At 42.6% G+C, this 27,735-nt stretch overlaps 1 protein-coding gene and 1 pseudogene across 1 annotated transcript; one reads left to right on the top strand and one right to left on the bottom strand.

Annotated features, from left to right (window-relative positions):
• Window positions 1-255: 255 nt before the first annotated feature.
• Window positions 256-2,799, top strand: LOC115847153 (U3 small nucleolar RNA-associated protein 25 homolog pseudogene; annotated as a pseudogene).
• A 9,136-nt stretch (window positions 2,800-11,935) lies between these two features.
• Window positions 11,936-15,107, bottom strand: LOC115847169 (CXXC-type zinc finger protein 1-like). Its single transcript, XM_060292051.2, has 8 exons — window positions 15,039-15,107; window positions 14,749-14,912; window positions 14,161-14,368; window positions 13,949-14,059; window positions 13,575-13,624; window positions 13,263-13,359; window positions 12,159-12,311; window positions 11,936-12,082 (listed from the first exon to the last, which is right to left on the bottom strand). Exons 1-8 carry the CDS (start codon window positions 15,084-15,086, stop codon window positions 11,936-11,938), a joined length of 978 nt encoding a protein of 325 aa, XP_060148034.2. The 5' UTR covers window positions 15,087-15,107.
• Window positions 15,108-27,735: the final 12,628 nt, after the last annotated feature.

Below are 27,735 nucleotides of genomic sequence, written 5' to 3' on the forward strand. Positions count from 1 at the left end.
CCCGCCCACCCCGGCGGGTGAGCAGACAAGCCTCTCGGGCTGATGTTGAACTATCCTTGCGTCTCTGGAATAAACCCCACTTGATCATGACTTTTTTTTTTTTTTAACATCTTTATTGGGGTATGATTTCTTTACAATGGTGTGGATCATGACTTCTTTAGAACTACAAGCTCCTGAACTGCTTTCGTCCACTGATCTTCTTTCTAAGTTACAAGAGAAGACAGCTTTACCAAATCTTTTATTTCAAAACATTGAACTTCTGTTTTCCACCTTCCAAGGGTTTCCAGAAAGGAAGCAAAACCACAGACTTGTCAACTGTCAGAGAGTTTAGATACTTCAAGTTCTGAAAGTGAAGCAGAGAGTGAACCAGAACAAGTTTCTGGTTACAACAGACTACTTGCCACATTAAAGGATGTTTCCAAGGAAGATGAGGAGGAGGAAGAGGAAGAAGAAGACAGTGTTATAGATGAGACAGAAATGAATCTTGAAGATGGCGATAGTGACATCAGTGTGGAGGAAGAGACGGCAGTAGCGTCTACTGACATGCAGAAGAATGCGGCCTTACCTGCTGACCCTAAGGGAAAAGATGGGCACGGGCCACCTGGCACATCAGAGGAATCCCCAGAGGAGTTTACAGATGCAAAACATGAGTCACTCTTCAGCCTAGAAACCAACTCTCTCGAAGAGGAAAGAGAAGGCAACTGTTCTCTGAAAGCATTACAAGATCCATTTGCACAACATGTAAACAAAGAACTGAAAGAAAAAGAAATCCAGGCTGTTGCCACAAATCCCAAAACTACCCACCAGCTAAAATGGCCCATCCTGGGCCAGCTTGTCTTTTCATCCAGGTTTCAACAGTTGGAAACCGGAAACCTGTAAACCCCCAAAGGACATTGACTTAAAGTCACTTCATCTCCAGAAGCCTCTGGAATCCACCTGGATCAAGACCAACAGCCAGTTCCTCTCTGGTCCCCCAAATTCAAGTAGCCCCTTCACACCCCTCCAGAAAGAGCTCTTCTTAATTATGAATTCTTACCGGGACCTGTTCTACCCAGAAAGGACTGCCCTGAAGAATGGGGAAGAGATCCGCCACGTGTACTGCCTGCATGTGATAAATCACGTCCTCAAAGCCAATGCCCAGGTGCTTACCAACAACAGCAGGTGCCGAAGCCAGAAACTTGGGGTGGGTGATGATGATGACTTCAGGGACCAAGGGCTAACGAGGCCCAAGGTGCTGATAGTGGTGCCATTCCGGGAAGCTGCTTTGCGGGTGGTACAGCTCTTCATCAGTCTTCTTGAGGGCGACAGCAAGAAGAAAATAATTGTAGGCAACAAAAAGGTTTAATGGAGAGTATGGCTCAGATCCCGAGGAGAGACCACCCAACCTGAAGAGGCCTGAGGATTATGAAGCTGTATTTGTCGGCAACATCGATGACCAGTTCAGGACTGGAGTGGCAATACTGCAGAGAAGCATCCGACTTTATGCCCCCTTCTATTCGTCAGACATCCTCATTGCCTCCCCTCTGGGCTTGAGGACCATCATTGGTGGAGAAGGAGAGAAGAAGAGAGATTTTGACTTTCTGTCTTCTATTGAGCTTCTCATCATTGATCAAGCTGACATTTACCTGATGCAGAACTGGGAGCATGTCTTGCATTTGATGAACCACATGGACCTACTGCCCTTGGACTCACATGGGGTGGACTTTTCTCGAGTGCGCATGTGGAGCCTCAATAATTGGTCCAAGTACTATCGTCAGACGCTGCTGTCTGGGGCCCTGCAGGATGCCCAGATCAACTCTGTGTTCATCAAATACTGCGTCCATGGGCAAGGCCAGGTGGCTGTGAGGAACGTCCCGATGACAGGCTGCATCAGTCATGTCCTGGTGCAGCTCCCACGTGTCTTCCAGAGGATGGAAGCTGAAAACCTAGCTTCAGTGATTGATGCCAGGTTTAACTTTTTCGTCAACAAGATTTTGCCTCAGTATCGTGATGCAGTCATGTCTCACACGCTTATCTATGTCCCCTCCTACTTGGACTTTGTGCGTCTCCGAAATTACTTCAGGAAGGAGGAACTGAACTTCACTCATATCTGCGAGTGTGCCCAGAAGTCTGGTGTCTCCAGGGCCAGACACTTCTTCCTTCAAGGAGAGAAGCAGTTCCTGCTCCTCACAGAGAGCTTCCATTTCTACAAAAGATACACAATAAAAGGCATCAGGAACCTGATTTTCTATGAACTGCCAACATATCCCCACTTCTACAGTGAAGTCTGTAACATGCTGCAAGCCACCACCAGAGGAGAGGAAGCTGCCTGGACCTGCACTGTCCTCTACTCCAAGTACGATGCCCAGAGGTTGGCTGCTGTGGTCGGGGTCGAGCGGGCTGCACAGATGCTGCAGTCCAAGAAGAACGTCCACCTCTTCATTACTGGAGAGAGATGAGAATTGGTTGGACAGGAAATGGTGTTTGGTGTGATATGTCATGCTTGGTTCTGTGTCACTTGGACCTGATTCTGATCACTTACACAAAGAAGGGCTGCAACAAGGAAGGAGCACCAGGCAGGTTCTTATCAGATACTTCTTTCTTTTCAGATCATATATACCTGAAAAGTTCAGTGTAAACCAGATTTTGGTAAAACCCATCTTTCAGAGGTCAGGGGAGAGCTCATGGGACTCTGAGAAGTTGATAGAAGGAAACTTCTACTTGTGAATTTTTTTGGACGCCATAAATTCTTTTGTTGTGACTTCACCTCTAATTTATTACACTTGGTAAATTCTTAAAAAAAAAAGAACGAAAAGAATTGACTCAATCTACACTACCAACTCTGCAGGGGTAGTGTGAAAGCAGCATAGACAATATGTAAACAAATGAGTGTGGCTGTGTTTCAATAAAACTTTATTTATAAAAACTGGTGGTGGGCCAGATTTGGCCTATGGGTTCTAGTTTGCTGATCCCTGATATAAAGAACTCTTAAAAATTGAGAAACATGGGCCTAAAAACCTCATTTTAAAAATGTGGGAGCAACCTAAATGTCCATTGACAGATGAATGGATAAAGAAGATGTGGTACATATATACAATGGAATACTACTCAGCCATCAAAAAGAATGAGATAATGCCATTTTCAGCAACAGGGATGCAACTAGAGATTATCATACTAAGTGCAGTAAGTCAGAAAGAGAAAGACAAACACCATATGATATCACTTATATATGAAATCTAAAACCTGACACAAATGCATCTACGAAACAGAAACAGACTCACAGACGTAGAAGACAGACTTGTGGTTTCCAAGGGGGATGGAGGGTGGGGGAGGGATGGAGTGGGACGCTGGGGTTAGCATATGCAAGCTATTATATATGGAATGGATAAACAATGGAAAAAAATATTTTAAAAAGAATGTATGTATATGTATAACTGAATCACTGCTGTACAGCAGAAATTAACACAACATTGTGAATCAACTATACTTTAATACAAAACAAATTTAAAAAATGGGAAGACATGAACAGGTAATTCACAAAAAGAAAAAGAGATGTACGATGGCCACCAAATATATTTTTAAAGCTCAAACTTACTTACAATTAGCAAAATGCACATTAAAATAACACCAAGATGCCATGTCTCATCTATCAGACTGGTAAAAATTAAAAGTGTGACAATATGTTATGTTGGTGAGGCTGTGGGGAAAAAAGCACTCTAGTATATTTATGTTGGGAACACAAACTGCTTCAATCCTTCTGGCGAGGAATTGGGTAATATCTAACTAGACTACATTTGTTCTTACCTCTTGAGTCAGCAATCCTACATCTAGAAATTCATCTTAAAGATCTCCAACAAAAGGAAGACTATGAATGGATATGGAATGATTTCATACTGTTAAATGAAAAAAGTGAAGCTTTAAAGAGTGTCTAGAAAGAAGGGGATATAAGAAGACATACATGTCGTTGCAAAAGAAATACAGGAGGATACACTTGAAACTAAAGAGCTCACTTACCTACATGGGATAGGTGGGAAAGGGACAGGATAGTAGGGACAAGGAGATAAGTGGCGCTTCTCTGAATATACCTTTTTGTGTAGCTTTGATTCATGAAACCATACTGTTTCACATCCTCCAAAAAAATTAAAATTAACTACAATGTGGGGTGAACCCTAAATGACATATACACTAACAAATGAACATACCTATATTAAAAATGAATAGTATAACGGCACTGAAGAGGATGGGAAAGGAAAGAAATTAGCCTAAGTATTTCAGTTATCAGTAGAGGGCATAGAAAGACACTGGAGGAGGAAGAGACTTCTCTTCCTAGCTCTGGTGTGCTGCTCTCACCAAGTTCCTGCAGCACCCATGGCTTCTGCAGTGCATCCCTAGGTGGACAGTAGCACCCAGCGGCCATAAGCATGTGGCACATCCCATAAACGTCTTCCCCCGTCATCCCAGAGGGCAGACTTCCATCAAGCCCTGCCAACCAGCTCAGCAAACTTCTCTGCCATCCAATGGGTCTTGGTCGTGCCCTTTCCAATTAGATCAAATTCTAAGCCGGGGTGGAGAGATGGGGAGTGGCCTCTTTCTCAGGTGCTTTATCTCAGCACTAGGGATAAAGGCTACTCCCTATATTTGCTATTCTTTGGAGTGCTCTTTACCTCTTAGTAGCCAATCTCCCATTCCTCCAATTCCCTGTTATAGTTAATTACTTATATTAAACATGCTCTCTTCAAACTCCTGTGTGATTTCTGTCTCTTGATTGGGCTCTAAGAATATACTAGGTAACACTGGAGTGTTCTGCCTAGTCAGTGAGCACATTTAGTGCCCAGATCCTGTTTCTCAATACCATTCTCCAATAAAAGGAGTTAGGGCTTCTTGGAGAAGTGCTTGAGTCCAGGGCTGGAGCAGGGAAACTACAAGATGAACCTGAAACATCTTGTGGTGCCAAAAAGTAAGAACGTACTCAAAAAAGGCAGGGCATGTCAAAAAGATACAGAAGCCAACCCAGAGGAGCTCCTAATGGCCAAAGCTAGAGATCTGAGCAACAAAACATAAACAATAGTATTGGATTATAACCCATGAAATAAAAATGAATATCCATAAGTCCATACTGGTATAAATACATGATTGAATAAACTAATAAATGGGAGAGATGAGACAGATAACTTGGAGAATTTCAAATAATGTGTGTAGATATTTCCCCGTCCAGGAGGTAGTGGTTAACATCCTCTCCCCATCCCTGGGTGTGCTTAGTGACTTGCTTCCTAAGACTGGAGTATAGAAAGGGGGTGGGGAGTATCTTTATAGTGGAGAAAGCTGGCAAACCTCTGCCAAGGGAGTGATCAAGGTTAACATTATTGGGGATAAGTCAGGTTGATAGCATGTACCCCTGATATGAAGTGATGAGAATGGTACTTCACTTCTGTGGTATTCTTCCCAAAATCTCAAACCCTAGTCTGGTAATGAGAAAAATGTCAGATAAGAGCAACTGAAGAATGTTCTATCAATCACTTGACCAGTACTCCTAGAAACTGTCAAGGTCATCACAAACAAGGAAAGTTTGAGAAACTCACAGTCTAGGGGAAGCCAAAGAGACATGATGAATAAATGTAATGTGGTGTCCTGGATGAGATCCTGCAACAGAAAAAAAAAACATTAGTTTAACACCAAAGAAATGCAAATAAAGTGTGTAGTTTAGTTAACAGTAATGTACCAATGTTGGTTCCTTAGTTGTGACAAACATACCATAGCAATGTAGGATGTTAACGATGGAGAAAACTATCTTTTAGACTTTTCTATAAATCGAAAGCTATTGTAGATTTTTTAAAGTTTATTTAAACAATAAAAAAAAGGACACAGGAGCCAACGTGAAGGAGCTCCCAATGGCCACAGCTGGGACAATGTGAGCAACACAATAAATAATGCTAGTTCAGTAGCTCCCCCCTTATCCATGGGGGATATGTTCCAAGATCCCCAATGGATGCCTGAAACCACATATTGTACCGAACCTCATACATACTATTTTTCCCTATACACATACATACCTATGATAAAGTTTAATTTATAAGTTAGGCACAGTAGAGAATAGCCAAACTGCCAGCATCACTACTCCTGCACTTTGGGGCCATTATTAAGTAAAATAGTGGTTACTTGAACACAATCACTGCTATATTGCAACAAACGGGTGGGATACACTGGATGAAGGGATGATTCACAGCCCCAGGCAGGACGAAGCGGGATGGCGGGAGATTTAATCACACCACTCAGAATGGCACACAATTTTAAAACTTATAAATTGTTGGTTTCTGGAATTTTCCATTTAATATTTTTGGACCACATTTGACCATGGGTAACTGAAACTGTGGAAAACTAAACTGCGGATAAGGAGGGGCTACTGTATTGGAGGATAACCCAGAGAATAAAATAAATATCCATGAGTCCATACTGATATAAATTAAAAAGTGAATAAAAAGACAATAAATAAGTGAGAGGGGAGGGACAGCTCTTTCTTAGAGAATAATCCCAATTAATAAATGTAGAAGGAATGAAGGAAATACAAAACCACTATTGGGCAAACACCACGGTAATAATTGTTGTAGGCAAGATCCACTGATAAATGCTAAAATTAGTGGGCAAAAGATTGAATAGAAACAGAATATTCGCATAGTCTCAAAGTATCTTCCCCAAGGTATTTATTAAGTACAATGCGAAAAATAGAAACTTTACAATGCAGAAACCAGCAGATATTACCTTAACCAAATGATCAAGTTTAACATCGACATCACGTACCTCCTCAAGAAGTGCACTGAGGACATTTCTGTGGCATTCTTGCTAAAATGCAAAACCACAATCTAATCATGAGAAAATAACAGACAAACCTAAGTTGAGAGACATTCTACAAAGTACCTGAACTGTACTTTTCAAAAGTGTCAAGGTCATTAAAGACAAGGATAGACGGAGGAACAGTCAAAGTTTGGAGAAGATCTTGAAACAAAAAGAACACTAGTGGGAAAAATGGTGAAATTTGAATGAGGTCTATAGCTTATTTAACAGTATTGTGCTGGGGGAAAGCAGCTCTGGTGGGGATCAACTGAGCATGTGCACAGAGCCAGTGAGGACTGAAGGGCCTGTGCGGGGCATCAGGGGGTAGCGTCTCCCTGACTGGGGCCGGTGGTCACCCCGACCCAGACCTCGCTCGCAGACACCCTGCAGGGAGCTGCCTCCCCCTCCTCTAGGCTGTGGGGCTGACCCTCCCATCTCACCTTTCTTCCACCGGCTGCACCACATTTTCCACTGAAACAGGAAGGGCTCTGGATGTGGGACACCAGCCACGTGGTGCTCATGCAGCAGGAAGATGGTGACCTGTCTCAGGGACACCAAGTCTGGAACTTGCCTCTGCCCTGAGGCCCTGGTGATCAATATCAGGTACCTCATTTAATTTTCACTGCAACCTTGTCAGCTACCTGACAATGATCATCATTTGGACCATTTGACAGTAGAAGCAGCGGAAGCACAGTGAGGTGAAGTCGGTTGCCCAAGGTCACACTGCTAGCAAGTAGAAGGACCAGGAAATACTTAAGCCAAGTTCAGCTGACTCCAAAGTGCCCATACTCAGTCACTCTGCGATTCTTTTATTTTTTTTTTTTTGGCCGTGCCACGCGGCATGTGGGATCTTCCCCAACCAGGGATCAAACCCATGCCCCCTACATTGGGAGCGCGGAGTCTTAACCACTGGACCACCAGGGAAGTCCCTGTCACTCTGCGATTCTGAACCCCATGCAGGGTTGGCTCCCAATAAACAATATTCCTATTTTCCATTGTCTTCAAAGTGCTCAGGCTGAGGGGAGACAACATCTTGTGTGCATAAACTGAGCTTCTGCATGTTTCAGTGCACATCCAGGGCAACCTAGCTGGTCCTCCCTCTTCTGACAGAGATGAAAACTCAAACTCACCCTCCCCACCCACTTCTTAGACACTGAAAACCAGGTGTGCACCAGGTCCTCCAGTGATTGACGAACTCAGGAAAGTTGATCTCTGGTCACGTGAGGTCCCAAATCCCTGGGACCATGCCCCTGATTCCTCTGGCTGCCCATCATTTACTGACCAGCAGAAGCCACCTATGGTTGGACTACAGGGACTGCCAGAGGATACTTCAAAGTCCCCCGGTCACTGGCATGGCCCATGCGCCTCATATCATTAATCCATGATGACCACAGGAACCTTGAATAATGCCCAACACGGGCACACCAGTGCCACACCCCCAGCAGGCTTCCAATCATCCGTCTTCCCAGACTGCCAGTTACTGACCCGCATAGTTTCCAAAACTGACTTATGGAGCAGCTAAACGCTGACCATTCCTGAAAGATGTTATGGCTTTCATTCCAGAAGTCCCTCACAAAGCCACTGACCCTCCAGTCCCTAATTGCCTGGCTCTACATCCCCATAAACTTAGTGGCCTAAAAAAGCACACATTTATTATCTCATAGTTTATATGAGTCTGGAATCTGGGCACAGCTTAGCTTGGTCCTCTGTTTTAGGGTCTCTCATGAGGCTGCATTCAAGGTCTCAGCTAGGCTTGGGGCCTCATCTGATGGCTCAACTGGGGAAGGATCCGCTTCCAAGTTCACTTATATGGTTGTTTACAGGATTCAGTTCATGTGGGCTGTTGGACTGAGAGCCTCAGTTTCATACCGACTGTTGGTGAAAGGCCACCCTCAGTTCCCTGCTATACGGGCCTCCCCAACATGGCAAGTTGGTTCACTAAATCCAACAAGGGGGACAGCCTGTTAGCAAGACAGAAGCTACAATCTCTTGTAATCTAATCACGAAGGTGGCATCTCCTCAGTGTTAAAGGTATGCTATTGATTAGAAGCAAGTTACTCAAATGGAGGGAATTACACAAGGCCGTGAATACCAGGAGGCAAGGATCATTGGGAGCCATTTTAGAAGCTGCTTCCCATAGACCATGGAGAAATAAACAGCTTCAGACATTAAATAATATGAACACTATTCTACCAATTAACTCTATTTGAGGAAAACACTAAAGGAAGTATTCTAAATAAATGAATACTAAATCAGAAGATAGATCTCAAAATAACAGAGCAAGACAATGGTTAGCAATGACTGTTGTGGTAAAATACACACCCTCAAGTACACATTCATATAGCTATAGTTAAATTATGACAAATAAAGTGACTGGGGACTTTGAATAAAAATGTTAAGTAAGTTTTCTTGAAGCAGAATTGACTTAACCTAAGAAAAATATAGTCTTCATAAAAGCAGTTTAAATGTTTCTAGAAAAATCCGGAAATAATACTGTTCACCTTGCTGAGGCAAATATGGAGGATAGAGTATCTTTCTCTACCAAGAAAGGTTAATTATATTCTGATCAAATAATAGAAAAAACATAAATCATGCCTGTTAGAGAGGACCAAATATATAACTGGACAATTAGTAAACATAAAAATTACCAAACTAATGAGGTATGGGGGGGGACAAAACTGAACAGAAATGTCATAAAGGTGTTAGGAAGAAGAAGAGAATGAAAGTTATATTTAGGAAGTAGTAAAACTGATAATAAGGATAATATAATACAAAAAAATAAGGTTATCATCATTATACAAATTTAAATGGACTGAATCTCAAGACACAAATGTGGGATTAGAGCAAAAAATACTCTTATATGCAGTTAAAAGAAGTATATCTTAAACAAAGAGACAAATGCAAAATAAAGGTTTAGCCAAAGACACACCAGATTAGTGGCAGCAAAATAAAAGCAGCAGTGATGATGTACTTACCAAAGTAAATTCAAGGTCAAAAGGACTCAACAAGCAAAACAAAGAAAACACATAGTGGCATTGTGAAAAATGGCCAAAGATACATACTTTAGGATCCCCCCACCCACCTGCCGAAAACAGAACTATAAGGAGAAATTTGTTTTAAAATATAACATTTATTCTATCTTTTGATAATATAACAGATGGAGTAGACAAAAAGACAAAAAATCAGAGTAAAGAAATGTTAATCCTCAAACTAGATTGAAAAGTCCTAATGAGTAATCTGTACCTAACCGAGAATATAGTTTCTTCTCTTATATCCATGAAAGTTTTACAAAATTCAATTGAGTAATCTGGCCCACAGAGAAAATCTTGAGTAATGTTTACAAGTTCAGATTCAACAGGCTACATTCTCTGATCACAGTAAAACCATAATTACAAAGAAAGAAAGAAAAGATAACCAAACTACTTTAACCAGTTAGAAACTAAGAAACGTTCCTCAATAGCTAGGATCAAAGTGAGAAATCAATTCTGAAGTTGCACCTTTCACACCAGAGTTTATGAGACACAGCTACATTTAGAAAAAAGTGTAGAGTCTCAAATCCTTTACTATTAAAAAAAAGACTGGGAAACCAAAAAATAACCGTTAGGAATTTGACTCAAGAAGGTAGAAAAAGAACAAAATGAAGCAAACACATAGAAAAATGAAACACAAAACAAAAAAATCAAGGTGGCAGTTAATAAAAGCTTAAGTACATAAAGCTTAAGTATATAGTAAAAGCTTAAGTACATAAATATAAATTTAGGGAGTATAAATAAAACAAAAAGGTAAGCCTTTCTAATAATTGACTATATGGCTCAGCTCCTGGAAAATCTGATGAAGTTTAAAAGAAAAAAAATACAATACTAGTAATAAAAAAGGAGATATTGCACCAGATACGTAGTGCATTAGAGAACTAATATACTAGTTATCGTGGAATATGAGATATAAGTCTAGAGCAACATACTTAAACATTTAGGTGAAATATGTGAGCCCCCGGGTAAAAATGTAACAGTGAAAATTAATGAAAATATCCCTAAGGGGCCCGTGAATATAAAAAGAATAGGAAGAGTAGTTCAAGTCCATCATTTGAGACATACCACTACCCACAGGCAGCACTGCTTGACACACCTCTACTGGCACAGGAGGCCTGGCTGGGGCTGGCAAAGGCAGATGTGGCAGAGGTCCCAGTCCTCTTCCGGCAACCCTATAGGCTTGAAATGGGCAGAGCCAGCTGGAAAGGGCAGACCCAGGGCAGGGTAGTGGGAGGAGGAGGACAGGACAGGATGGGCAGGTTTGTGGGGGAGACAGATAGACCAGGACTGGACTGGCAGGGGCCAAGGCTGACAGAAAAGGCCGGGACCTCGTGGTATGGTAAAGGGTGGAACAAGGTGAGTGGGGGCAGGGACATAATTGCTATGACACCCTGAACTCTCCTCAGTGTCCCAAAGTGGAATCACCAAGGAGGACTATCCCACACTCACCTATTCCCTCCATTGCAACGTTTCCCCAGCACCTCTGGCCTGGGGAATATTAACAATTATACAGAAGTTGGTCAAGGGACACTGATCAGGTGCCAACTACATATTTGATGGACTGGGATGGGGGACTTAGGAGAACAAGAGTCACTGGCATTCCCTTCATAAGATCACATCTCCGTTGACAGAAGAGGATGCACCGAGCACAGTGGGCATCACAGGCACCCCCAAACGTGCACTGTAGCCCACCCCCCAAGTAAAGCTGCACTGTCACCCACCACCACTGGAGGTTCGGAATTGGGTTTGTGGCCAGAGATAACGGCTTAGGGGCCACCAGAGGATATTAAAATCTCTTGTTCTAAAGTTTTTAAACAAAACTCTGGATGGTGGGAGATGAGGGCAGGGCAGATCTCCTGGCCCAGATTCAGGAAAGAAAGAGACGGAGGATACAGGAACGGACAGAAAGAGGGGGATTTTGAGGACCACCCCACCTCAAGGAGGCGTAGACCGAGACAGGAGACTAAATGGGGAACAGAGAAGCGCAGAGAAACTCTGAGATGCCCTGAGAAAGATGTTAGAGGAACAGGTGTGTGAGGAATTCGTAGAGTGTCTCCCTTGCACAGGGTGTTGAGTACAGGACCTCAGCTGAGCAGAGTTCAGCTGTCTACTCTGGAGCGTAGGTCAGTGGTGAGCGGGTCATGCTGGGTTGTCTGATGAAGCATCAGGGCCAGCAGCCCTGCCCGATTCTTCATGGCTGTGCGCACCTTGTGCTCCTGCTCAACCAGCTCTTCCAGCTTGAGCAACTGTGGGGGGCAAGCATGAGAAGGGGCTTCTAGGATTCCATCCCGCCCCTCGGCCCCACTCAGCCTTGTAACGTACCATGCGCACGCGCTCTAGGTCCACCTCGGCACGTCTCAGCTTCTCCCAGCAGTAGTGGTGATTGCACAAGCGTTTGGGGAGGCAACAGAAATTACCGGTGGGCTCAAAGACGTTTTTCACTAGTGGGCAACCGCACACTTCTTCATCCGGTACCTGTGGGGAAGAATGAAAGATGATGAGGTACGTGAAGGGTGGCATATGGAGGGTGATCAGGCAGGCAGGATGCAAGGAAGAGGGGAATAGAGGGCAGGCAGGAAGGAAGGAGGGGAATGGGGAGTGGTGACCTAGCGGGGGGAAGAGAGGAATTCAGTGATTAGGTAAAGAAGAGGGGGCCAAAGGGGGATGATCAATCATGGAGAATGGAGGAAGAAGTTAAGCAGGGATGTAGGAATGGAGGTGATCAGGCAGGAAGGACGGAAGAACAGAAAGAGATCAAACAGGACGGAGAGGAAGGATGGAGGGGAGTCTGACAGGGAGAAGTAGATGAATGAGGGTTGGTAAAGCATGGGGGAGGTGAGGAATAAGGCTGGGAGGGTGAAAGGGATGGGGGCTGATCAAACAGGGAAGAAGAAGGGATTTAGGACATGACAAGCAGTGAGAAGGCGATTGGGGAAGTGAGGCAGGGAGAATAAGAATGGAAGGAAGTCAGCAAGTGAGAAGAGAGGAATTGAGGGTAACCATGCAGGGAGGGAGGGGGGATTGTGGGGTGGTCAGGCAGGGGCTAGGAAAAGAAGGGAGATGAGCAAGCAAGGAGAAGGGAAGAATGGGGAATGGTTATGCAGTGAGGAGCAGAGGAACGGAGGCTGGTCAGGCAGAGGGAGAGAGAAATGTTGGGGTGCGGGGTCAGGCAAGGAGATTATGAATAAATAAACAGGCAGGGAGAAAAGTAAAACTAGAAAGTGATTGGGCAGTGAGGAGGGGGGTGTAGGGGAGGTCAGGAAAGGAGGAGGGGATACATAGGGATTGGTCAGGAGGCATGAAGGCAGTCAGGCAGAAGGAAGAAGGAATAGGAGGCAATCAAGCACTGGAGGACGAGAGGAAGGTGGTCAGGTAGGGAGAAGGGGAGGAATGGAGGGCGATGAGGTAGAGAAAGAAAAGTCTCACCTTGGGGTCCTTCGAGTGCTCAGGGCATAACACCTGGAGTCGCTTACAGTAGCTCTTACTCCGTGGGTCGTAAACATCACAGAAGAGCCTTGCGGTTCTGGGGAGAGGTGAAAGTGAGGTGCTAAGGGTCAGGAGGAGGCTGGTCCCACCCTGAACCCTGCCCACACTTTGTCCCCAACCCCACCTATACCCTGCCGCTAATCTGCCCACCTCTGTCTCTGAGCCTACCCACATCCTGCCCTTGATCTTGCACACCCTGCTCCTGACCTTGTCCACATCGTGCCTTTGACCCTGAGCAGCACTCACACTCACCCCTCAATGCGAGTGGGGTACATGGACGTGAAGGGCGATTTGCGCTCATACTGGGGAAAAAAGAGTACAAATGGGAGGAACTATAGACACACACTGCGTAACCTCCCATGAAAAAGCCCCAAACAACACATTTGCTCCCTGTGGACCCTACGCTCCTGTCTGCTCAGCCGATGTCCCCCCCTCACCAGTGGCTGATGCCCAAATCTTGGCCCCTTTACTGGGGGTGGAAGAAAAGCACAAATGGGTAGAGCCATGGATGTGTGTTGTATTGTCTTCTACAACAAATACCCGGGCACCAAACCTGCCCCCCTCCTCATGGACCCCACCCAGCCAAAAACACCCTTGCCCCATCTTCCCCCAGCCAATGCTCCAACCTTGGCGAAGCAGCGCTCCATGTGGCGCAGGGCAACCTGCGTATTGATGGGTTGCCCGCAGGAGACACAGAAGATCTGCAGGTTGACGCTGTTCCTGCCATGCTTGTCACTCTGCATAGGACAGTAGAAGGGCCAGTAAAGCAGTGCAGGGTGGGGACGGCAGGGCAAGATATCAGGCACCTTTCTGCTCCACCCCACCCATTCCCACTCACCTCTTCATCTTTGCACACAGCCTGCTGCTTGCCACGCTGAATGATGGCCTCAAGTTCATGGAAATGGCACTCTAAGTCCTTCAGGCGGGTGTGGGTGTCCTGCTGCTCACGGTGGATGCGCTCGAGCATTTGCTTGCCATGCTCCTCAGCAATGCAAGGGCTCTTCTGCCACTGCTGGATGCGCTTGGGCAGGATCGCATAGATGCGGCTGGAAGGGGAGACAGCAAGAATGGAATGCGTATGTGGGGGCATCAAAATAAGAAGAAATGGATGAGTGGCCGAATGGTGGATGTTTAGGATAATGAATGGTAGATGAGTGAATGTTGGTGAATGCGTGCTTGGATGGTGGATGGTTGGGTGCATGGCTAGACAGCTGGGTGGGCAAGTGACTGTTGAGGGTGAATGAGTGGGTTGGTGGATGGAATGTGGATGGGTGGTTCAGCGGGTCGGTGGATGTAAGGGTGGATGGATAGGTGGATGAGTGGACGAATGGTGGAGGATGCATAGGTAGCGGGGTAGATGGACTTACAGCTGGCATAGATCATGCCCTACTTTATTCCCTGTTGCTTAACCTCCAGGTGCACTCACGCAGCTGCCAGCTTCATGCCACAGTCGTCCGAGCAGTACTTGGAGCCTGGCCGGGTGGGGTGCACACAGTCAGGCCCCAGGCACTGCCGCAGTGAGGCTGGGTGCTCGGCACCTGACTGCTCTGGGTCTTCTGACTTTTCCATGAGCTTCTGCTGCTTCTCCTTCTGTGAGACAAGAGTGGTCAAAGCAGGGGCAGGGGAATCAGTGTCAGCCCCCTAACCCTGTACTACTACCTTGCATTCTGCCCCCAACCTCTGCCTCCATGCCCCCCATTCCACCATTTCTGTCACCTTCCACTCCACTTTTTTCTTCAAATTCTTCCTTTTCTTCGTATCCATTGCCTGCTTCTGCAGTGCAGAATCTAGGAATGGGAAGTCCTCAGTGTCATTCATCCAGGGCTGTAGGCGAGAAAAATGCTGACAGGTCTCCCCAATTTGTTTCTTAAATGACCTCTGGACACTCCGTGCCGCCTCTCTCTTCATTGCTGAGCCTCCCTGCCTTCAATGTCCTTACCCTTCCACGCAGGGGCCCTGCCATACACTCATCAGGCTTTGATTGTCAAGAATCGCGTATATAAAAGTCCTGGTATAAGCTTCAGTACTGAGGCAGGTCCTTTTCAGACAACAGCTGGTGTATGGCCTCCTTTCCTGCCGATGGCATTGCCCCCACCTGGTACTTCTGGGACAGCTCAGACTTCTGTAGTTGAGGCAGGTGTGATCGAGTGAGCAGTTGTCAGGGGGACTATGGCAAAGTCTCTGAGAGTATCACAGTTAAGAACTGACGGGCAGACCCTCGCACCAGCTCCATTCCCCCAACCACCCTGTGTCCTAGATTCACCAGAGACCAGGGATTATAAGTAGCGCTCCTGTGCTGATGGAAGGAGGGCTCTGGGTCAGCACTAAGTGGGTGGGGATGGGCTCACCCTGCCCCAACACTCCTGGCCTCACCCTCTGGCCACTGTGGCTGGGGCCCACAGCACCTGCCTGGATGTACTAGGTCTTGCCTGCCTGGGAATGACTGGCACCACCTGGCCCTGCTTGCCCACCTTATCCAGACACACTTGGCTAGTCCATCTGGCTGCATCTTGCCCAGTCGAATTCATAAGGCCCTGCATATCCACCCAGAAAAGCTAGACTCCACCTCCTTACACTTAGAGGGCTCAGCCTGCCTTGTCCACCCTCCAGGACACACCTGCTACCCTGCTTGCCCTACACCATGGTCCCAGACAAGCCTCCTCTGCCCAGCCGGCCCAGCCCCTCAGACATGCTCCGCCCACCTTTCTGTCCCGCCCAGTCTGCCTAGTCTCTCCAGGCTCCACATGCCTGACTCTGCCTTCTTGGACACACTCTGTCTTGCCTTAAGGCTCCCAGCCCTGTGGGTCCCATGCGCTGCCAGGCCCTGCCCGCCTCCCAGACTCTCAGCCTCATATACCCCTCCCCACTTCCTGTACATACTCTGCTCTGCCTTACCTCTCACATGCTGAGCCATGCCAAGCCCTGCCCCCTCCCCCACTTGCACGTGCCACGCTGTGCGCTGTCTGCCCTGACTCACTCACCTAGAATAATTTGACAGTCTTTATTCTGAAAACTACTCCTACCTGAACCCAGTAACGCCTGCTAAAATATATAAATATACAAATGTTTTTAAATGTTTGCGTGCATTTGCACACACACGCAAGTCATTACTCTCAAAGATTAAAAGAGCAAGCACACACACAAAGAATACACACGTTTTGGTTAAGACAGTTATCAACCAGAGAACACATACTAGTTTCGAGCTACAGATGCAATATTAATAAAAACTCACCCTGGCCTTAGTCTTAAAGGAAGTCTGAACACTTTCCAATGAATAAGCATCACACGGGGCACAGAGAAGTCGCGTTAGAAACAAAAGCCTTAACTTTTGAAAATTGAAAAGGCATTTCTAAACTCTTGGTAAAAAAAAATAATAATAACGGAAATTAGAAAATACTTAGAGCTTAACGAAAACAATACATACCCAACTGTGGTCTCAGCTGACAATATAAGAAGACAGAAAATAATGATCTGAGCGCTCAACTCAAATTCGAACAAGTCCCCATACTGCCTCCAAAGACACCCATTATCAACCCCCAAATCCCCTTCGATGACACCCTCACCCACCCCTCCGTCTTCAAAGCCCTCACAAGATACCTCAGCGCCCGGAAGGCGCTACACGGAGGAGAGCTTCAAGGCAGCTGAGGTAAAAACGGCAGCAAAGCGACTTCCGGTCCGGTATCGACCTTAGCGCCACCCCTTCCCGAGAGTACTGTGTTTGCACTTGCTCCAGACCCTTAATATCCGAGCTGCTGTACAGCCCAAAGTTTGAAACAAATGGTTACAGTGAAACAATAGTTGAGTACACGCTGTTCTGTGCGCCATGAAGGATACACTTGTTTCTTTTGACACCAGTGCCTCCCTGTTTCACACATCAGGGTGATCTTCACCGCATTATTGTATGTGGCAGGAAAATTGATCCCTTTATCATTTCCGATTATTTTGAATAATTTCATATTCGTACCATTTTACTATCTGCTATTTCAGTCATGAGGTAGGCAATGAGAAAAACAAAGAAAAACAAGTAAATCAGCTTTTAGAAGTCGAGAAAGTAGAAAAAGATTTATGGAAAGGCAGGAAAATAGAAAGAAAAATGTAAGAAGGTAGTAATAAGTTCATATTTGAAATTTATACTTTATTACATAATCAGTAATAAAAAATTGTCAATGGGGTAAACTCTCCAGTTAAAGTCAGAGATTGTCATTTTGGATGAAAATTAACAAGTCTAGCCATATGCTGTTTATGCCAAACCTGGCAAATCATAAGGCTACAGAAACGTTTGAAATAAAAGGATGGAAGGAAATTTGCCAGGTACATGCTAATCAAAATAAAGCAAGGTCAATTATATTAATATCAGACTAAAAATACTAAGACAAAAAGTATTAATTGGGGTTCAAATGGTCATTCTATAATGATTTGATTCACCATGAACATGTAAAAATTCCAATCTTATATAATACATGATTAAAATGATGTAAAATGAAAATAAAGAAAAATATATTAGTAAAAGTAAAACAAAAGTAAAATAGAAAAAAACATTATCATTGTGAAAGATTACAATCACACTGCTCACCTTTCAGGACTCAGCTTTGGCATCACCGTCTGGGAAGCTCTCTCTGCTTCCTTTCCATCTGGATGACCAGCCTCTCTTCTGAATGAATTTGTGGACATAATTATATAGCAAGAATGTTTCTTTTATTTTAATCTTGAAATTAAGAAGTAAATGGAGGCATTGTCTGAACCCCTCACACCTGTTTTGTCACACCCATTTTCCTCAACTAGAAATGAAGGCAGGGACAATGTTGGTCTTGCTCACTACTGGTTGTGCAGTGCCCTGCTTACACATGACACACGAGTGTCCAGTAGCTACTGATGATCAGGTGCCTTGCCTGGTGTTGTTGCAAAGTGGCAAATTACTGCAATTTATCTGGCTGCATATTATTCCTTGAAGATAAGAGCAAATAAATGCTGTAATTTACACTAGAGTTGCATCTAACTAATAATCATGTAGAAAAGCAAAGTTCAAAAATGTTAAGAAGTTGCTGTTAAGAAGCTATTGTCCTGGTTCGAGCCTAGCCTCTAAAGACAGTATCCTGTAATGGAATAACTGAGGACATGGAAAGGAGACGTGACCCATGAGCCCCCCCGCCCCCAGCAAACTGGGGGCTGGCGAATAAGCCAGAACTGCAAACAGTCCTGATTGCTTTGAGCCCCCCCTCCCCGGCAAGCTGGGGGCATGCGAATAAGCCAGAGCTTTGAACAGTCCTGATTGCTTTGAGCCCCCACCCCAGCAAACCGGGGGCCTGCAAAAGAAGCATTGAGCGCTTTGGGCACTGATCCATGAGATGTCCTCAGTATAATCAGAGTGGTGGGAACGCAAGGAAATGTCCTTGTGCTACTTCAGTATAATCAAAATAATGGTGGGAACTTTGTGCTGCTTTTGCGCTCAAGAACGAAGCACGGCATGTTTTCAAGAAAGCCAATTATTGCTTGTATAATTAATAAAAACATAGGTTGCTGCTTTGGCATTTCTGAAATGTTAAGAAAACAAGTCTTAAAATGTAAACGTAGATAATGCTTTAATAAAAGCTACCACAGCAGGACAGACGGGGCTGTTTTGCCTGAGCGAGCGGCAGCCCTCTACTGCTGTGCTTCGGCACAATTCATCTCGTGTGATGAGCTTACTTTCGGCCCTGTCATAAGATAAACTACAACAGTATCCCCTGCTAAATCTTCACAGTTTTTATCAAATCCAGTTTAGGGATTGGGGCAAGAGGTGAGAAATTCGAGCTGAACTAAGAAGTAGTCTGCGAGCTCTAAAGAAAGCATTACTACCTCTCTATGGCTGTGAATGTTTATAAGCACTACTTGTTTTGTCCCAGCTAAACTTTTAACTTCCCTTTGAGTTATTTTTCATCACTGTGGCTCATTCAAAGAATCTCGGACAGCGTTTTGCTCTTCATCTCTGACTTCAGACCTACTTCTCCAATATCTCCTGTCTCTTTACTGCTGATTTCTTTCATTCCCAGTTCCAAAGCCCTAGTTCAGGTTTCCTGTATTTTACATTATAATGAACTCCCACCTCTGACATGTGGCTGGCTAATCCATTTTGCCTCCAGGGTTGTCTTCCCAAAGGGCCACAGATGAAAAAATTATGTCACCATTCTCCTTGGGAATCTTCCCTGGATTCCCAGGGTATTCAGAATCAGTTCTCCACTCTGTGGTGTGCCCATCAAAGTTCTCTATGACAGGGCCCCACTTTCCTGTGATAGACAAATCCTCTTCCCAGGCCCTCCAGGTGTCAAACACTCAGGACATCCTGGATAGTCACTCTCTTGTCAATGCAGCATGGGTTTCCACATTCCAGGCCTTTGCTCAGGCTTGTCCTTCTCTTTTGCTTAGTCCTGCTCACCCTTCAAGACTCAGCTTTGGCATCACCATCTGGGAAGTTCCCTCTACTTCCTTTCCAACCAAGTGACCTGCTTCTCTTCTGAATGCACTTGTGGAAATAGTTATAATAGTGAGTGGTGTTCCTCTTATTTTAACCTTGGAATTATAAAGGATGGGGGAGAGTTGCCTGTACTTGTCTGTTTTGTATTTGTCTGCTTTTGCCTGTCAACTTTCTGCTTATCTTTCAACGTTAAGCTCAGGTGCCTGCCCCACTGGGAAGCCTTCCCCAAACCCTTTGCTCCTCCTTTTTCAGTTTTCTCACAACACCTCTGTCATTCTGCTTTGTGTCACTGTGTGGGTTGCAGGTTTCTCTCCTCTACTAGACAGTTAAGGCAATGCTGGAGTGTGAAGGACTCCCAGCACAGTGTTCCTACAACAGTTGTTGGTGATTCATATATTGGATGTTATAAAAACCAAAGTTTTAAGGTTTATTTTAAGAAATAGTCTTCACAAAGTGAGAGAGTGGCATGGACATATATATACTACCAAACGTAAAATAGATAGCTAGGGGGAAGCAGCCGCATAGCACAGGGAGATCAGCTCGGTGCTTTGTGACCATCTAAAGGGGTGGGATAGGGAGGGTGGGAGGGAGGGAGACGCAAGAGGGAAGAGATATGGGAACATATGTATATGTATAACTGATTCACTTTCTTATAAAGCAGAAACTAACACACCATTGTAAAGCAATTATACTCCAATAAAGATGTTAAAAAAAAAAGAAATGATAAAGGGAGTCCTGAAGGTTGAAATGAAAGGACAATAGACAGTAACTTGAAGCCATATGAAAAATAAAGATCTCAGTAAAGGTAAATACATGGGCAATTATAAAAGGCAGAATTATTGTAACAATGCTGCATAACCACATTGTTTGTTTTCTACATGATTTAAAAGACTACTACATTAAAAAAAGCAATTATTAATCTAGAAGCTACTATAATTATAACTTTGGTTTGTAACTCCACATTTTGTTATCTTCATAATTTGACAGGCTAATGCATTCTTTAAAAATTATTAGCTTAAGTTATTGAACACACAATGTATAAAGAAGTAATTTTGTGAAATCAACAACTGAAAGAGGTGGGGATGGGGCTATTAAAGGAGAAATTTGTATATGTTACTGAAATTAAGCTGGTGTAAATTCAAATTAGAGTGTAATAACTTTAGGATGTTAAATGAAACCCCCATGGTAACCACAAAGAAAATTGCTATAAAATATACACCAAAGGAAATAACAAAGGAATTTTAAAATTTCATTATCAAAAAAAAAAAAAAACCCAACAACTAAACGCAAAGGAAGACAGTGTTGCAGGGAAGGAGGGACAGAAAGCTAAAAGACATACAGAAAACAAATGCCAAAATGGAAGTAAGTCCCTCCTTATCAGTAATTACTTTAACGTAAATGGATTAAACTCTCCAATCAAACGATAGAGATTGGCAGAAAGGATTTTTTTCAAAAAAGTGATCCAACTGTATGGGGTCTACAAGAAATTCATTTTAGATCCCCGAACACTAATAGGCTGAAAGTGAAAGTATGTAAAAGGTTATTCCATGCATAATAAACAAAAGAGAGCAGGGATGGCTATACGAATATCAGACTAATAAATTTTTAGTCAAAAACTCTTGACAAGAGACAAGGAAGGACATTATATATTAATAAAAAGTTCAAAACAGTGAGAATATATAACAATTATAAACATTTACATGCCTAATAACAGAACATCAAAATATATGAAGCAAAAATTGACAAAATTGAATGGAGAAATAGATAGTTCTACAATAATAGTTGGAGACTTCAATACTCTACTCACAATAATGAATACAACAACCAGACAAGAGATAACTAAGGAAACAGGGGACATGAACAACACAGTAAACAAACTCGATCTAACAGACATATACAGAACACTCTACCCACTACAGCAGAATACATATCCTTCACAAGTGTACATGGGACATATTCCAGGATAGACCACATGTTAGGCCACAGATTAAATCTCAATATTTTCTAAAAGTTAGATATCACACAGAGTATCTTTTCTAAAAACAATGGGAATGGGCATCATCAGAAAATCTACAAGCAACAAATGCTGGAGAGGGTGTGGAGAAAACGGAACCCTCTTGCACTGTTGGTGGGAATGTAAATTGATACAGCCACTGTGGAGAACAGTATGGAGGTTCCTTAAAAAACAAAACATAGAATTACCATATGGCCCAGCAATCCCACTACTGAGCATATACCCAGAGAAAACCATAATTCAAAAAGACACATGCACCCAAATGTTCATTGCAGCACTATTTACAATAGCCAGGGCATGGAAGCAACCTAAATGCCCATCGACAATCAAATGGGTAAAGAAGATGTGGCACATATATACAATGGAATATTACTCAGCCATGAAAAGGAACAAAATTGGGTAATTTGTAGAGACGTGGATGGATCTAGAGACTGTCATACAGAGTGAAGTAAGGCAGAAAGAGAAAAACAAATATCGTATATTAATGTATATATGTGGAATCTAGAAAAATGGTACTGGTGAACCGGTTTGCAAGTCAGAAATAGAGACACAGATGTAGAGAACAAACGTATGGACACCAAGGGAGGAAAGTGGGGTGCGGGCGGTGGTGGGATGAATTGGGAGATTGGGATTGACATATATAAACTAATATGTATAAAATAGATAACTAATAAGAATCTGCTGTATAAAAAATAAGAATAAAATAAAATATTAAAAAAATAAAAGCAATGGGATGAAATTAGAGATCAATAACAGAAAGAAAACGGGAAATTTCAGAAATCTGTGGAAGCTAAACAACACACTTTTAAGCATCCAATGGATCAATAAAGAAATCACAAGGGAAATTAGGAAATACTTAGCGACAAATGAAAAAGAAAACATAACATACAAAAGCTTATGGAGGACTTCCCTAGTGGTGCAGTGGTTAAGAATCTGCCTGCCAATGCAGGGGACATGGGTTCAATCCCTGGTCCAGGACCATCCCACATGCCATGGACCAACTAATCCCATGCACCACAACTACTGAGTCTGCGCTCTAGAGCCCATGAGCCACACATACTGAGCCCACGCACCACAACTACTGAAGCCCATGCACCCTAGAGCCCGCATACCACAACTACTGAGCCCGCGTGCTGCAACTACTGAAGCCTGGTGCCTGGAGCCCCTGCCCTGCAACAAGAGAAGCCACCACAATGAGAAGCCTGTGCACTGCAACAAAGAGTAGCCCTTGCTTGCCACAACTAGAGAAAGCCTGTGCACAGCAACGAAGACCCAACACAGCCCAAAAATAAGTAAAATTAAGAAAAAGAAAAGCTTATGTGACACTGTGAAAGCAATGCTAAGGGATAATTTATAGCTATAAACACATTAAAAAACAAGAAAGATCTCAAGTCAACATCTAACTTTACAACTTAAGGAACCTGTAAAAGAGGAAAAAATTAAATCCAAAGCTAGCAGAAGGAAAGAAATAATAAAGATTAGAGATAAAATGAAATAGAGAATAGAAAAGTGATAGAAAAGCAACAAAACCCAAAGCTGATTCTTGAAAAGATCAACAAAATGGATAAGCATTTAGCTAGATGGACTAAGAAAGAAACAGAGGATTCAAATTATTAAAATCAAAAATGAAAGTGAGTACATTACTACTGATTCTACAGAAATAAAAAGAATTAAAAGAGAGTACTCTGAGCAATTGTATGCCAACAAATTGGATAACCTAAATGAAACGGACAAATTCCTAGAAAAACAAAGCCTACCAAGACTAAACCATGAAGAAATAGAAAATCTGAAGAGACCAATAATTAGTAAAAAGATTGAATCGGTAATCAAAAATCTCCCAAGAAAGGAAATCTCTGGGCCTAATAGCTTTCCCAATGAATTCTACCAAACATTTAAAGAAAAACTAACATCATTCCTTCTCAAGCTTTTCAATAAAAAATTGAAGAGTAGACAATGTTCCCTAATTCATTCATAATTCATTCATAATCAGCCAGCCTTATGCTGATCCCAAAGCCAGACAGACACTACAGGAAAAAAAAAATCCATCGCAGACCAAAATCCCTTATGAACATTGATGCAAAAATAGTCAACAAACCAAATTAACAGCATATTAGGATTATACAACATGATCAAGTGGGATTTATTTCTGGAATACATGGTTGGCTCAACATGAAAACTGAACAATGTAATACACCAACTTAACAAAATGAAAGGTCGAAAAGCCAAATGGTCATTTCAATTGATGGAGAAAAAGCATTTGACAAAATTCAACACTCTTTCATGATAAAAAAAAAATCAACAAACTAGGAATTGAAAGAAACTACCTCAACATAGTAAGATTGATGTATGAAAAACCCACAGAAAATACCATACTCAGTGGTAAAAGACTGAAAACTTCCTCTAAGGTCAGACACAAAGCAAGGATGCCCACCTTTGCTACTGCTATTCAAAATAGTGGAAGTCCTGACCAGAGCAATTAGGCAAGAAAAAGAAATAAAAGGCATATAAATTGGAAAAGAAGAAGTAAAATGATCTCTGTTCACAGATAATATGCTCTTATATGTAGAAAACCCTACATTCCATAGAGACACCAAAAAAAAAACCCTGTTAGAACTAATATACAAATTCAGCAAAGTAGCAAGACATAAGGTCAGCACACAAAAATCAGTTGCATTTGTATGCACTAACAGTGAACAATCCAAAAAGGAAATTTAAAAACCAATTGCATTTATAATATCAAAAGGAATAAAAATATTTAGGAATTAACTTAACCAAGGAAGTTAAAAGACTTGTACAATGAAAACTACAAAACATTTCTGAAAGAAAATAAAGACAGAAATAAATGGAAAAATAACCCATGTTCATAGATTAGAAAACATAGGTAAGATGTCAATACTGATCTAGATTCAATGCAATCCTTATCAAAATCCCAATTTTTTTTCACACAAAAAAAATCCTAAAATTCATATAGAATCTCAAGGGACCTTGAATAGCCAAAACAATCTTGAAAAAGAAGAACAAAATTGGACGACTCACAATTCCTGATTTCAGTCTTACTACAAAGGTACAGTAATCAAAACAATATGGTACTGGCATAAAGACAAACATATAAGCCAATGGAATAGAACAGAGAATCCAGAAATAAACCCTTGTATATATGATCAAATGATTTTTGAGAAGGCTATCAAGACTATCAAGGCGATCAGTACTATCAAGGCTATCAGTGGGGGAAAAACAGCCATTTCAACAAATGGTGCTGGGAAAACTGAATATCCACATGGGAAAGAATGAAGTTGGATCCGTACCTAACACCATGTTAAAAAAATAATTCAAAATGGATCCATGACCTAAATGTAAGATCTAAAACTCTAAGAACATAGGGCAAACACTTCACAACCTTAGATTCAGCAATGGTTTCTTGGGTATGACACCAAAAGCATAGGCAACAACAACAACCAAAAAAATTTGACAAATTGAACTTCATGAAAATTAAAAATTTTTGTGCATCAGAAGACACTATCAGGGCTTCCTTGGTGGTGCAGTGGTTAAGCATCCACCTCCCAATGCAGGGGACATGGGTTCAAGCCCTGGTCCAGGAAGATCCCACATGCCGTGGAGCAACAAAGCCCGTGTGCCACAACTACTGAGCCTGCACTCTAGAGCCTGCAATCCACAACTACCGAGCCCACGTGCCACAATTACTGAAGCCCGCGCCTAGAGCCCAGGCTCCGCAACAAGAGAAGCCACCACAATGAGAAGCCTGTGCACCGCAACAAAGAGTAGCCCCGGCTTGCCACAACTAGAGAAAGCCCACGCACAGCAACGAAGACCCAATGCAGCCAAAAATAAATTAATTAATTTTTAAAAAGACACTATCAATAGAGTGAAAAAGGCAACACACAAAATGGGTGAAAATAATTGCAAACTGTATATCTGATAAGGGATTAATATCCAGAATATATACAGAACTCCTAAAACTCAACAACAAAACAACCCAATTAAAAAGTGGGCATGGGACTTCCCTGGCAGTCCAGTGGTTAAGACTTTGTGCTTCCAATGAAGGGGTCACGGGTTCAATCCCTGGTCAGGAAACTAAGATCCCGTAAGCTGCACAGTGCGGCCAAAAAAAAAAAAGTGGGCAGAGGACCTGAATAGACATTTTCCAAGGAAGACACACAGATGGACAACAGGCACATGAAAATACACTCAACATCACTAATTGTTAGAGAAATACAAATCCAAACTACATGTAATACCGCTTCACACTCATTAGCAGAGCTACTATCAAAAAACAGAAAATAACTAGTGTTGGCAAGGATGTGGAATAATTGGAACCCTTGTGCACTGTTAGTGGGAATGTAAAATGTACAGTCACTAATGAAAAAAATATAACAGTTTCTCAAAAAATTAACAGTAGAACTACCATATGATCCAGCAATTCCACTTCTGGATATATATTCAAAAGAATTGAAAGCAGGGTCTTAAAGAGATATTTGTCCTCCCATGTTTATAGCAGCTCTTAGAAAGAGCAATAACTCCGTTCTGCTCCTACCGGTACCAGGAAAGTGGTCTTTTCAAGTCTGCCACTGAACTGGGGAGTTGGGGGTGGGAGTAGGGAAAGTTAAAATGCCACAGAACTTGCTGTTCGTACTGAGATTCAGTATATGGTCTTGATTAAATGCTTCCCAGGTAACTGAAAAACTTTGGTTGATTTCCAGAGTTGTGAAAAAGTTGATTTTGACAATATTTTGCCAGTTTTTTCATTGCTTTTATGGAAGGGTGAAATTCCAGGGGTCCTTACTCCTCCATCTTTGCTAATAGTGCTCCCTTTTATCCTTTTTTACATCTTTAGGACCTGCAGTGATTTCGCCTCTGTCATTCTTAATCTTAGTGACTAGTGTCTTCTCTCTTTTTTTCCTGATCATTCTGGTTAGAGGTTTCACAATTTTATTGATCTTCTCAAAGAACTAGCTTCTGGTTTCATTGATTTCCTCTATAGATTTTCTGGTTTCTATTTCATTGATTTCTGCTCTGATCTTTATTATTTCCCTTCTTCTAATTACTTTAGATTTAATTTGCTCGTACAGCTTTTGTTTCTTAAGAAGGAAGCTGAGATTACTGCTTTAAGAGCATTCTTAATTTCTAATATAAATGCTTAGTGCTATAAATGTACCTCTAAATATTTCTTTAGCTGAATCCCCCAATTTTTATATGCTGTGCTTTCATTTTCATTTAGGTCAAAATATCTTATAATTTCAAGTTTTATTTCTTCTTTCATCTACAGATTATTTAGAAGTATGTAATTTAGTTTCAAAACATTTGGGGATTTTCCAGGGATCTTTCTGGTTTTGATGTCTAATTTAATTCAGTTCTGGTCCCAGGCCATACTTTGTATGATATGAATACTTTTAAATGTATTTGATTGGTTCCATGACCCTGAATATGGTCTATCTTGGTAAATGGGTTACATGTGCTCTTGCAAAGGAAGTGTAGTCTGCCGATATGCTCTATAAATGTCAATGAGGGCAAGTTGGTTGATAGTGTTATCCAAGTCTTCTATATCCTTACTTCTTCTCTTCTGTTTACTTATTCTAGTGATTATTGAGAGAAGGGTGTTGAAATATTGGACTGTAATTGTGGATTGATTTATTTCTCCTTGCAGTTCTATCAGGTTTTTCTTGACACTTTTTGAAGCTCTGTTATTAGGTCTCTAAACATTCAGGATTGTTATGTCCTTTTGATGAATTAACCCCTTTATTATTACAGAATGAACCTGTCGAGAGAAAAACTGTGACTCTAAGAGTACTTAAAGATTTTACTCAACGGATGTGCATCAGTTAGAAACTTAAGAACGATAAACTTCCCAAGCTGAGGCAGGATTAATTTATATAGGGCAAGAAGGGCATATGACTGTGGTCTGTCCCAGGCTGCAATTTTTCTTATCTGTA

This window comes from Globicephala melas, chromosome X, assembly GCF_963455315.2.
Source record: "Globicephala melas chromosome X, mGloMel1.2, whole genome shotgun sequence".
NCBI lineage: Eukaryota > Metazoa > Chordata > Mammalia > Artiodactyla > Delphinidae > Globicephala > Globicephala melas.

What these genes read in the sequence shown, in the direction of transcription:
- LOC115847169 (XM_060292051.2), bottom strand. Translation starts at nt 15,086, where the DNA reads ATGGATACGAAGAAAAGGAAGAATTTGAAGAAAAAAGTGGAGTGGAAG. An exon ending in CTGTGTGCAAAGATGAAGAG is followed by an intron (nt 14,060 to 14,160) that starts GTGAGTGGGAAT and finishes TGTCCTATGCAG; the next exon opens with AGTGACAAGCATGGCAGGAA. An exon ending in TACCCCACTCGCATTGAGGG is followed by an intron (nt 13,360 to 13,574) that starts GTGAGTGTGAGT and finishes ACCTCTCCCCAG; the next exon opens with AACCGCAAGGCTCTTCTGTG.